At 43.3% G+C, this 12,860-nt stretch overlaps 1 protein-coding gene across 1 annotated transcript; it reads left to right on the top strand.

Annotated features, from left to right (window-relative positions):
• Positions 1-3,204: 3,204 nt before the first annotated feature.
• Positions 3,205-12,266, top strand: cnih2 (cornichon family AMPA receptor auxiliary protein 2; the record flags this gene model as incomplete). The annotated part of the gene is made up of 6 exons (XM_080748845.1): positions 3,205-3,285; positions 9,117-9,185; positions 9,706-9,753; positions 10,277-10,389; positions 11,915-12,058; positions 12,239-12,266. 6 exons carry the CDS (start codon positions 3,205-3,207, stop codon positions 12,264-12,266), a joined length of 483 nt encoding a protein of 160 aa, XP_080604971.1.
• Positions 12,267-12,860: the final 594 nt, after the last annotated feature.

Here is a 12,860-nt window from a genome sequence, read left to right on the forward strand (position 1 = left end):
ATGGTCAATACCTCTACATCTGACCTCACAAACTCCATAATACTGTATGGAAATAGCTGACCTGTTCTGACATCACAGTGATGACTCGACCAGCTCAGCAGAAGGGTATACATGCCAAAGCGCCCATGTGCATGTACCCATGTGTGTGACCTTGCCCTTTAGGGCGAGGTTGCTTCTCGCCCTTAGGGTGTCTTACTGGTGTAAGTATCAGGTCTGTATCATATCAGTATCATGTCAGTATCATATCAGTATCATTGTCCGAATAATGTAAGTATCATGTCAGTATCATAACATTGTCAGTATCATGGTTAGTGTTATGGTCAATATGTCAGGTCTTGTGGGTGGCCGTTCGGAACATGATGTCATCATCCACTCCACACCAATGTTTGCCTAACCTCGCCTACCAGGCTTTCAGAGAAATGTTTGCCTGAGAGGCAAACTGCAGGAGGTCAAGGGACAATTACATTTTTTATGAACAAATATATATACTTTTAAAGGAGCACTTCACCCATCTTCATATTATTAATCGAGTGGCAAAGTGAGTGGCAATGTGAGTTTTACAGCGTTTAACGTCGTTTAATGCAATCAGACAGGACTTTCCTGTGTGGATGTTTGGGCTGTCAAGACCAGAAAGTAGTTTTTTGCCACTCAGGCGTTCCTGCATAACTTCCTGGTATGATGATGATGATGTCACGCGCATACCCTCTATTATGGTACCATAATGAACATTATTGAAGACGTCATAGTCATAGTGTCGGCCTGTCGGGGGCTTTGTCAGATTCTTTTATGCTGGGTTTGTTTGGTGCTGCTGGCTGGGACGCCCTCCCTTTAGCCAATTTAAATCTAGGATTAGCTTGAATTCGATGCTGAGATTTGGTAAGATGCTTTTGAATGTAGTAACTATTTATTACTATAGGCTAGTAATAGATAGACAACATGGTAAAGATTGCAGTGCACTCAGATCTGCCCAGATCTAAGAAAGATATTAGCACATGTGTGTGATGTGAGGTATTATTATTATTATTGGGAAAAGTGGGTCGTGCAACACTAGGGGGCAGTGTTAGTATGGTTGGGGTCCAACATTATCAACATACAGTATAAGTCAGTATCATCAGAAAAGATTATAAAAGTAGCAAGTGAAGAAAATGATGGATGACCACCAGCCATTAATGTTATTATATATGTGTACAGATGGGAGCGTAAAACATATGGAGAGGGAAACAAGGATGCAGACATAAGGGGGAACTGATTGATGGGGGACCCCTCAAATTATGGAAATGTGTAAATGCAAGAGTAGGAGAGAGAGACAGACAGACAGACAGAGAGAGAGACAGAGAGAGAGAGAGAGGGAGGGAGGGATGGGGGGAGGGGGAGAGAGAGAGCGAGAGAGAGAGAGAGGTAGAGAATGAAAAGAGAGAGAAAATGAGAGATGCTATTGGATGGCTCATTAGAACATCTGGCGTGACAGAACATATTGATGCTGAAGTCAGAGGGAAAAGGGGAACAGGCAGAGAAACGTACGTAGACAGACAGGGTCCCCTTTCAAATTCCCTTTTTCCCTCTTCGAAATCCCTGCTGTGCTTTCCTTTTCTTTTCTTTTCTTTGAGAGACCCAGAGAGCGAGAGAGCCAAAATAAGACGAAGGAGGTTTGGAAGATAAAGGAGGAGGGAAGGGACGAGAGATACAGTATACAGTAGGTGCATTCGTCAGAACTTCAACACGTTGTGGAGATTTCATTTGAGAGAACACATCCCTTGTCAGCATGCAGTCGATTTCCTAGCTTGTGTACAGTATATTTTGTTTGATTAATATCTTGGGTAGAGGTAAAAAACAATAACCAAAACAAACATCAAGCAATACTGCTGAGGGAGAGAGGGAGAGATGCAAAATCAGAGCAGTCAGACATGGTGTCGACCCAGATTGACAGAGTCAGAGTTTGGCAGCAAGAGCGTGGAATATCTCATTTGAATGACACATCTACAACCAGCTGCAGGTATTCTCTCCTTGTTTAATAAGGTCAGCTGAAATATTGATCCATACTAATTGGATAGGTTTTTTGAGATATGACAACTAGTCTGTGTAAAATAAAATTTCATTTAACATGGATATTGAATATTTAAATCTTGGCAATGTATACTTGTTACACAATTGGGTGTCAGTGACTTGGTCATCTGTAGCTGTTTACAAAATGAGCTGTCAGTGACTAGAATTCTTTAGTATTGTTTAATAGAAGTGCAATATGTGTACAGTATTGACAGAGGCTAATTATTTGCATTCCGTAACCTGATAGATACCTATAATCATAACTCACGGCTTTTCACCGAAACATGAAAAGGAAACCAATGCCATTTCCTCTTGTTTTTGAAATATGTCTTGCAATATCTATATATAATATATATAGTGTGTTTTTGCATATATCTTAACACACCACACATACTTGATTGTACAACAAAACAACTCGACCACATACTATCTAGCCCAATATAAAATAAAACTTTGTGACATTTTTTGAAGAGGAATGCCGTTGAACCCCACTGAGAGAGAGAGAACATCAGAGGAAGCCTGTGTTTGTTTTTGTCAGGGTGTCAGTGAGACACTTTTGGTTGTTGTGTCCCTGTGAACAAGATTTGTTGGCTCTGTAGGCTACTGTAGAGAGAAACTCTAGGGAGAGGGAAGCTGAAATTGAAATTGAAATTGAAAAAAAGGTGTGCATCTCCAGAGCAAAGAAGAGCTGCAGCTGTGAACGCAGAGCCTCCGAGAGCTTTCTGAAAACACCTTATTTTATTTATTTGAGGGAGAGAGAAATGCCAACGCTTCCCCTCACCCCCTTCCCTCCTGGCTGGTGGGGGAAAAGGGGAGGATGTGGCAATCGTAAAACGTAGATCCAAATACTTTGACGAAACAGTGAGCACACAATACTACAGAATAAGTTGAGGATTCTCTGGCTCTCCTCAGCGGCTGCTTCGCCATTGGCCAGACACTACAGACTCTCAACCCTACCTGTACAGTACAGTATGTCTGGGTCAGGGTGAGGAGAGAGAGGACAGAGCAAGATACCACTAACCTCCTGCTGGGAAGGTGGGAGGACAAGCTATATCAGGAGAGAGAGAGGGAGAGTCCCTAACAGAGAGAGAGAGCGAGTAGGGACAAAGTTCCCTCTCTCTCTCTTTCGATCATCCCGTCTTCAGGCTGGCGAGCTCAGCCATGGCGTTCACCTTTGCGGCCTTTTGCTACATGCTGACCCTGGTGCTGTGTGCCGCACTCATCTTCTTCGTCATCTGGCAGGTGAGTTCTGCTGTGTGCACTCTGACCCCACGCACGCACGCACGCACGCACGCACGCACGCACGCACGCACGCACGCACGCACACACACACACACACACACACACACACACACACACACAAATCAAACAGGTGTACTTTAATAGGCCTGCAAGGTTTATTTATTTCAGAGTGGCTCTGAATCTGAACCAGCAGCGTCGCCTATGGTGCTTTGTAAAGTCTAAGGCGAGTGGAGCCAAACTAAGTTTGGGGCCTAATGTTCAAATAGCTGTGTCTAGACATCTTAAATCAGAGATGCCTAATACGAGGTATATATTATGGTAATTTAAGGTATCAAGTTAAAAGTGGTTGTGTTTAGAGGGGGTTAGCTTTAGGGTTTGGTGTGATCTGGGATGTGGTGGTGGGGTGGTTGGTTTGCCAATGAGATTCAGTGACAGGGCAGGACATCAATTCGGCCCTGGCATCTTGACCTAGACCGGCCCACCACAACCGGCGTAAACCGAACATAAAAGATCTACAACAAACGTAAAACAGCTGATACAAGCCCACAACGCGCCGCTGCCGCAACGCGTTGTGGGCTTGTATCAGCTGTTTTTTTTTAGGTGAGACTCCTGGCAGAGTGGCAGTAGCCTGTGATTGCGCTACTAGGCTGGTATTCAGATGATAAACAAGTCAGTGGGCCAATGAGAGGCTACTGTGCCTTCTCCACTTAGTGGCCGCCACTGGGATCACAAGGAATACTGGTCCCTCATTGCCTGTTAATGATGACGTTGCCAGAGATGCTGGTGCCTGATTGGGCTAGCCTACGGTCTTAAACAAGAGACATACATACATACCTATCTACCTACCTGATCGCTGTACTTGCACGCTCTGCTTGCGCAAGTAAACAACACAATGTCAGACCCATAGGGCCCCGGCCCGGACACGGTATCTTTTGAACATTCGTTTTTTTGGGGGCTTTTTATGCCTTTATTGGATAAGACAGTAGACTGAGAGGAAATGGGGGGAGAGATGGGGAGCGACATGCGGCAAAGGTCGTCCGGATGGGGAATCGAACCAGTGACACAGTCATCCATGCCTATGTGGCAATGCCTAAGTGGTATGCGCCTGGACCAGTAGGCCAGCGGCGCCCCCCGACAAAGTACCTTTGATGCTAACGGATCATATAAGAGGGAAGAGCCAGTATAAGAACATGAAAGAAGAAACGAAGATGTATCATTTATTACCAGTAAGACTCCCTAATCGGGAGATAAGCGACCGCTTATCTCCAGAATTACACCAAAAATGTGTTTTTCCAAAATAGTCCTGATGGTGGCGCTAGATGGGACCGATGCGTTTTGATTACATGACTGTAGAGATACTGTGCGATTTGCGTGATTTTAGGGCAAAATCTGTAGGTGTCCAAAAATGTGTTTTAAAAAATCGGCCTGAAGGTGGCGCTAAATGGGACAGGTCCATGTTGATGAGATGAGTGTAGACATACTGTGTACCGATTTGTGTGATTTTAGGGCAAAATCTGTAGGAGCAGTGTCCAAAAATGTGTTTGAAAAAATCGGCCTGATGGTGGCGCTATATGGGACAGGTCCATGTTGATGACATGAGTGTAGACATACTGTGTACCGATTTGTGTGATTTTAGGGCAAAATCTGTAGGAGCAGTGTCGAAAAATTTGTTTTAAAAAATCGGCCTGAAGGTGGCGCTAAATGGGACAGATCCATGTTGATGAGATGAGTGTAGACATACTGTGTAGTGATTTGCGTGATTTTAGGGCAAAGATTGTAGGAGCAGTGTCCAAAAATGTGTTTTAAAAAATCGGCCTGAAGGTGGCGCTATATGGGACAGATCCAAGTTGATGAAATGAGTGTAGACATACTGTGTACCGATTTGCGTGATTTTAGGGCAAAAATTGTAGGAGCAGTGTCCAAAAATGTGTTTTGCAAGAATCGGCCTCATGGTGGCGCTAGAAGAGGGCCATGTGAGAAATGAGGGGTGGGGTCTCCGCGCCGCCGAGGCGGACGAATAGGTACCGGCCCCGGCTCTCCCGGTCGCTCCTAGCCCGAGTTAAGGCATTTTATGTGAGCTGCAGTGGAGGGGGTCCTCCACTGGGGGCGCCACCACTTTTGCATCCGTTCTGGAGCACCAGGAGTCGGTGGTCCCCGGGAATTCCCCGTGAGCAGCCCCGTTGGGGTGGTCATTTGGTCATTTTTGCACATTTGGTCATTTTTTACACCTGGGGGTCCCCCAGGGACTTGGGGGTCCCTGGAGCTCCGGGGGTCCTTGGAGGTTGTAGTTTGGCAGGCAAGGAGTGTGTGTGCAAAATCTGGCATGGATCGGGGCAACGGTTGTGGAGATATGAGCAGAGCAAAAGTGTGACGTGTGACGAGTGACGTGATGGACAGACGGAGGGACAGACGGACGGCCAGTGGAGGTTGGGGGTCCCCCAGGGACTTGGGGGTCCCTGGAGCTCCGGGGGTCCTTGGAGGTTGTAGTTTGGCAGGCAAGGAGTGTGTGTGTAAAATCTGGCATGGATCGGGGCAACGGTTGCGGAGACATATGAGCAGAGCAAAAGTGTGACGTGTGACGAGTGACGTGACAAACAGACGGAGGGACAGACGGACGGACGGCCGGTGGAGGTTTGGATAGTATAGGAGTGCAAGTAACTGCGACCTACGGTCGCAATTAAATGATTATTGTTTGTTCACTGTGCACTCTGGCACCAACATGCAAAAATGAAACAGGTGCATTGCAGCCCAGCAAGAGTTCTGCATGTTCTCTCCCACGCATCTGCAATTGAAAGGGTACAGAAGAGATATTTTAAGATGCAACATTGGATGGTTTTCTGACCCTGGTCGCTCTTATGCCAAGATGCTTGCATGCCATGCTGTACCTGCAGATTTAATGGATTTAGAACAGCATTTAACATGCTGTATTAGTATAACAAGCGATATAACGTGATAATAATCATGACCAATCTCAGGGACAGATTGTTATGCACCTGTCAGTGTCTGTCTGCAGGACTGGAATTTGCACAGGCGTCCCTGGAGATATATATGCATGTTCAGTATTCAACACGCAACCCTCACCTCCACACATGCCAAATGCCACCCAACTCCAGCATCAGCTCTCTCAATACGATGAGATGCTAATAGTGTGAAACACAAATGAGCACCAAAAAAAATGCCTTGAAATGACTAAATGTATTTACTCATGATTGAATCGACCAAGTGGGTTAGACTGAGTATGAGTCAGTCACTGTGAGAGAGATGCTAATGAGACTGCATGTATGGGGGCGTGTCTAGGCAATGAACCATGTGATTGAAAGCTTATCAAACTATGATGTTGATCCCCACCATCAGCACCACCACCTGCTTCCATCCATGGGTAGAGCTCCCCCCCATTTCTATGTGCCTTTTCGACCAATACCATCACTTGTTCCCTGCTATAGTAACCATGGTGCCCGCTGAGGGGGTCTGACCGTGTCGCCATGGAAACTGCATCTGTTTACAACAGAGACGAGTGTGAAATAGACCACAGAACGTGATATTCATGCTATTAGGGGGCAAGAACCTTCCTTAGAGCATGCAGTGGGTTCTCGAAGTATGGTCCGGGGACCCCCAGGGATCCTTGAAGGGGGTCCCCTGGAAAATGAGTTAATATAGCATCACAATCAGATGAATCACTTTAAACCTATACAGGCTGTAAATACGTCGACTATTTGAAAATAGCAGATCTACACGCTCACTTTGTGTTAGGATGAGATGCATTGTGAGAGTGTAGATCTGCTATTTCCCAAAAAATAAAAAATAAAAATATTTTTGAATAGGCGTGTGAGGCTCAGTGGTAAAAAATATTTTCAGGTGGGGGGTCCGTGGCCAAATTCATATTAATTTGGGGGTCCTTGATATGAAAACGTTTGAGAACCACTGCCTTGGAGATTTTTTTCTCAAATCAGATATTGCTGATGTAATACAGATACAGACACATACAGTAGCCTACTGTACAATCAGTGTCTGCCTCTGGTCATGGGTAGGCGGGTGGTCCTCTTCACTCTGGGGTGTTATTTACTCTGCACTATAGAAAGCTGGGAGGGAGAGGGTGAGTGCATGGGCGTCACACCAAATTCTGGGCCCTGGGTACAAGGATTCACTGTGGGCCCCCCATGAATGTTAACCAGTGAAAAATAGCAGATATACAAGCTCACAGCTGCGAGCTTGTAGATCTGCTATTTTTGAAAAATTGTGAAAATGTGTGCAAGAAACCTATGTTTCCATGTCAGTGGTGCGCAAACCTTTTCATGTGAAGGACCCCAAAATTATATGTATTTAGCCACGGACCCCCATCTCAAAATATTTAGTTCCAGGGACACCCCAGAAGCAAAATTTGAGTCACAAACGTTCGCTTAAAAAATACATATATTCAAAGATTTGCACACATTTTCACGACTTTTCAAAAATAGCAGATCTACAAGCTTGCAGCGCGGCACTCGGTGCCGCGCTGTGAGCTTGTATATCTGCTATTTTTCAATAGCTAAAGTTACTAGGGCCCCTCCAACTTGGGCCCTAGTAACTCAGTCCCACTTTCCTACCCCTTGTGACGCCCCTGGGTGAGTGGGAGGCAAATGAGAGTGGCAGTGGTGGGATCTGACCTGCTGTGGAGCACTTGTGCAGGGGTCCAGAGGCGGAGGCGGCTTAATCACTTAATCTGTCCACCGTCACCTTCTTCACCAGCGCATGCTGCTCTTCAGCAAAGCGTGAATATTAAACTCATTGTTTTGAAAGTTGAACTGATGAAACTGGTGAACAGCAGTGAATAATTATGATTCAGATTAGAGCTTCTCTGACAGAAGTAGTATAACGATAAAGAAGGCTGAATTCTGGTGATTATATATTGCTGGCAGATCAAAGCACCTTGAATCAATGTTCCTATTGTGCTTCATCACAGAGGTGCAAACAGTCCTGTCTGATTCTCACCTCACCTTACACGGAGCAGCCAATTAATTAGCCAGCAATTTCAGAGGCTTACTGTATATCTCCCTGACATAAATCAATAGCCTCCTTTGCTTTAACCTTTGGGCATTCAGGGAAAATAGGCGAGCATTCAATACAACGCGCAATGTGCCACGTTGTGAGCTTTTAGATTGACTGGTTCCAGTGAAGGTATTTAGCCTAGAGGGGGTAAAGGAGGGCCCCTAGTACAGAGCGCATGGGGGACTCCAGTCAACTAAGAATATCGTCGTTGTCGGGTGAAAACCTTGTACGTCCAGAACCGTTCGTTTTGCATTTATCCGTTTAAAAACGATTTAAACTAGTGAAAACAGACAACGCCTCACGGTTGCGAGGCGTTGTGTGCTTGCAGATCTGCTGTTTTCACTACTTTTGTGCGATGTCCTTGTCTGATGAAGCAGGGCTTTACTTTGCAAAAAAACACACAAATTTGAAAGTTGGAGATACAAGGTTTCTGCCCGACAGTGACGATATAGAGTTTTACTGTTTGTCCGTACTCACCTCAACATCTTTCCAGACATTTCTATAAAGGACCACAGAGTGTAGCAGCTTTTTTGTTGTTAAATAGTGTTCAAATTGACAATTCTCTGACAAAAAGCTCAGAAGCACCTATTTCTCCTTCATACTGTCCAGATATGGGATACAAATCTGTTATTCTGAGAAAGGATATGGCAAGCTTAGATATGGATTAATTGTTTATACTGCAGGACATGAATGCTGCAAATCTTACAGTCCTTTTGTGTGCGGTCTGACGTCTTATGTCTTCTATATTTGCATACACTGCATACAAAATGAACCATCAATTAAACAAACTTACCCATGTCTTTCAGATCACTGCATTTGATGAGCTCCGCACCGACTTCAAGAACCCCATTGATCAGTGTAACCCCACCAGAGCAGTAAGAAATCTAATCTAAGATATTAATATTGTTGTTGTTGTTGTTATTAGTATTATCTGTATGTGAACATATGTGGATATTACACATTTAAATAATGGGGTGCACATGCAATTAGTTTGTTTATTTGTGTTTTTGTCTTTTATGTTTTACTTTTGTAACTCAAACCTTTTCTTCTGGCGGTCCCTGGAACAACATATTTTGAGATGGGGGTCCTTGCCATTAATATGATCTGATTTTGAATATCACCATTCTGTGACTTTTATCCTATACACCCTAATGGGTCCATTTGGGGAAGTAGCTGGATGGATGATATACCGTATAATACTCACTCTCTCTCTCTCTCTCTCTCTCTCTCTCTCTCTCTCTCTCTCTCTCTCTATCTATCTATCTATCTACCTAGGCCTACCTAGGCGGGCAGGCAGGCAGACAGACAGATAGATAGATACTTCATTATTAGCAAGGAAATTATATGTGTGGTAATAAATAATGTAAATCGATGATTTATATTCTCCATCCTCAGAGGGAAAGAATTCTCAACATTGAAAGAATCTGCAACCTGCTTCGAAAGGTGAGTAATTATACCTGGGGAGACTGAGGGTGGTGGATGTGCGACATAGGAGCACTCTAATCATGCTAACAATTGCAATGATTCACTGTGATGAATCATAGCAACACGACAAAATAGCTGAACTCCCTTTTCCTTGCTATTTGCCAAACCTGATGATTTACTTTATCTTTCAAACTAAATTGCATTCTTGCTTGTTTTGCACCACCCAAAACCTTTTCTCAGTACACACTACCGTGTTTAGGTTAAAATGCACTACAGTAATAGTCATCATGCATGCTCCAAAAGAATCCCAAATAATAATATTAATTGGCTATCAAAGATTGTTACTACATGAAATTTTACAATTATGCATATGTGTGTACAGTATGTGTGAGAGAGAGAGGGAGACTCACCGACAGACAGACAGACAGACAGACAGACAGACAGACAGACAGACAGACAGACAGACAGACAGAGCCAAAGAGAAAGAAAGATCATTGTCTATATTTCAGCATGTGTCACCTGCCATCCTGTGTGCTCTCAGCTGGTGGTACCAGAGTATTCCATACACGGGCTCTTCTGCCTAATGTTCATGTGCGCTGGAGAGTGGGTCACACTGGGCCTAAACATCCCCCTGCTGTTCTACCATCTGTGGAGGTACGGAATGCTTCATTTATAATGTACTTACTGGCACACAGGTGTTGAAAATGACTCGGTTCAAGTGAAATGAAAAGTGTCAACACGTTTTTCAGTTGAATGTGAATAGCCATTCTCATCATTTTCACTCAGCCCACAGCTGTTATTATAGTTTTGTGATTTTTTCCCCCCGCTGTAATTACTTTCCAATTCTAACAAAAAAAACGGTATGTTTATCATGAATGCAACACATTGGAATCGCATGTTGAGGGGCCTCTAATAGCGTGCACTGCCAAAAAGGCAATTCACTCCTGCCATAGGTGGTGGCACAAATGTGAAAAGTTCAACTGTATATTGTAGAACATATACATATTCCCGCATAGCCTCCTCAGGTTCTGACGGCTGCAACCCATTACGTACACCACCCAGCCTGGTGCAGATAGATATTTGCTCAGAAGAGCGCCCCTTTCTATTTTTTCTTTTGTTTGTTTTTCTTCAAAATTCTGTTTAGATTCAATTCGTTTCCGCAGTGGGTTTCAGTAAGGTTTTTATTATTTAAAGTTTTAGTTTCGTTTTCTTGTCAGTTTTAGTTTATGATAACAATAATGTTCCCAATGGTTGCTGAGGTATTTGCTACAGACCATTCACACATGCCTGCGTAGATTTCTAAATACCTACTCATGCTTGTTGTGTTGACACGTTTGACCAAATTGACAGACATATATATATTGTCATATTAAAAAAAAAAAGAAAAAAAGTGGGCTTTCTAAAAGCGAGAACACTATGTTATCTTCATTATTTATCTATCAAGTTCTCCTCAAAAATGACGTAATCTATCAGTCAAGTTCTCCTCGACAGTACAAAGGCCCTTAGCCAATGAGGTGCAGCCAAAGGAATCTTTGTGCCCATACATGGTGTACATGCGAGCCTACGTAGGAACAGTATTTCTAGTTTGAATTAGTGTTGTAAGCATACAATATAGTTCCAGTAATTTTTGAGCGTCTGGCTTTTTTTTAGGAGCACGGAATGAGCACGGAACTCCATGTATGGAGATAACTAATGTCACGGACAGAACAGCCCATACAAGGAGATATGCACATGTGTCTTGTTTGATACCATGCGAAGTGAGCTGAGCACTGCTCACTTCTCACAGGTGTGATTTCTTTCTAAACTCTAGTCTTCATCTTCACTTAATTTATTTTAGCTTTACTTAACTACAGTATAATAACCGTGGTCCACTGTTACCATCCTTATCCCAGTGTAGGTTTGTGAAGTTGTACAGAAAATTATGCAAGAAAAATCTCCTGTGATAAGGAACAAGATTGTATCAAACAGTACACAGTAGTAGTTGTACACATCAACAAATCATTTGCACACAGGTGCTTGAACCAAAGATAAAAGAAGCTCTGAAGTCTGCAGTAGCTCCCTTTTACTTGCAGTGCACTTAAGGGATCCTCAGTGTGCGTGGTGGGCCTTCTTTTATCTTTCATCAAATTGAACAGAGCGATAAAAACCTAACTATAGGACTATCCTGTGTCTCTTGAAGATATTTCCATCGGCCAGCAGATGGTTCTGAGGTGATGTATGATCCTGTCAGTGTGATGAATGCAGATATTCTCAACTACTGCCAGAAGGAGTCCTGGTGTAAGCTAGGTTTCTACCTGGTGTCTTTCTTCTACTATCTATACAGGTAAGTATATGTATTACGATTAGACAAGACTAAGGAACTGATGGCAAATTGATATTTAGACTATAAATTATATAAATGCAAACCGTTAGTCTGATAAATGTACTGTATGTTATCACAAAGAATAATGTTAGCATTATTATCGCTTCCAGTTTTCTTTTCTTTCTTTCTTTTTTCTTTTAGTATGGTGTACAACTTGGTGAGCTTCTAACAGTGGAGAGAAGACCAAGAGACAAACACAAAATGGCCTAAAAGAGATGACAGAAGAATCACTCTTCCTTCATCCCGTGTCTTAGTTGCATCATTGGCCTTGGTTCAGCCCACAATTAACCCTGAAAGTCAACCAGGGAGGACATTTGATGCTGTGAATGTAAACTTTTTTTTCTTTCTTTTTTTCTTCTTTTTTTTTTTTTTTTTTTTTTACAGCTGTAGCCATTGAATAAGCCCAACTTCTTAACTCCTGACCTGCAGACCGCCATGTACACCGTGGCAAACATATGAGGAAATGCGTGGATGGATCTTTTGTAATGTTTGCCAGAAGTTACAAGGATTGATCCAGTCAGTAACAGTAAACGTCCTTGTAGAACTATAGACATACAAGTGCTTTGTGTGTAGAAACATACTGTCTGTATTATTGTGTACACCGTTCAAGAATGGATGAATCCAGAAGAAAGCAGGACCATTGCACAGAGGGGGACTTTACAACGACTACTGTTGTTGTGTTGCTTTAGACCACACACTGCCACTGGATGGCTGGATGTGTGATGTTTTGAAGGAGTAATGTCAAAGAAAAAAAAAGAGCTTG

Source organism: Nannobrachium achirus (genome assembly GCF_963921795.1).
Source record: "Nannobrachium achirus genome assembly, chromosome: 19".
Classification (NCBI taxonomy): Eukaryota; Metazoa; Chordata; class Actinopteri; order Myctophiformes; family Myctophidae; genus Nannobrachium; species Nannobrachium achirus.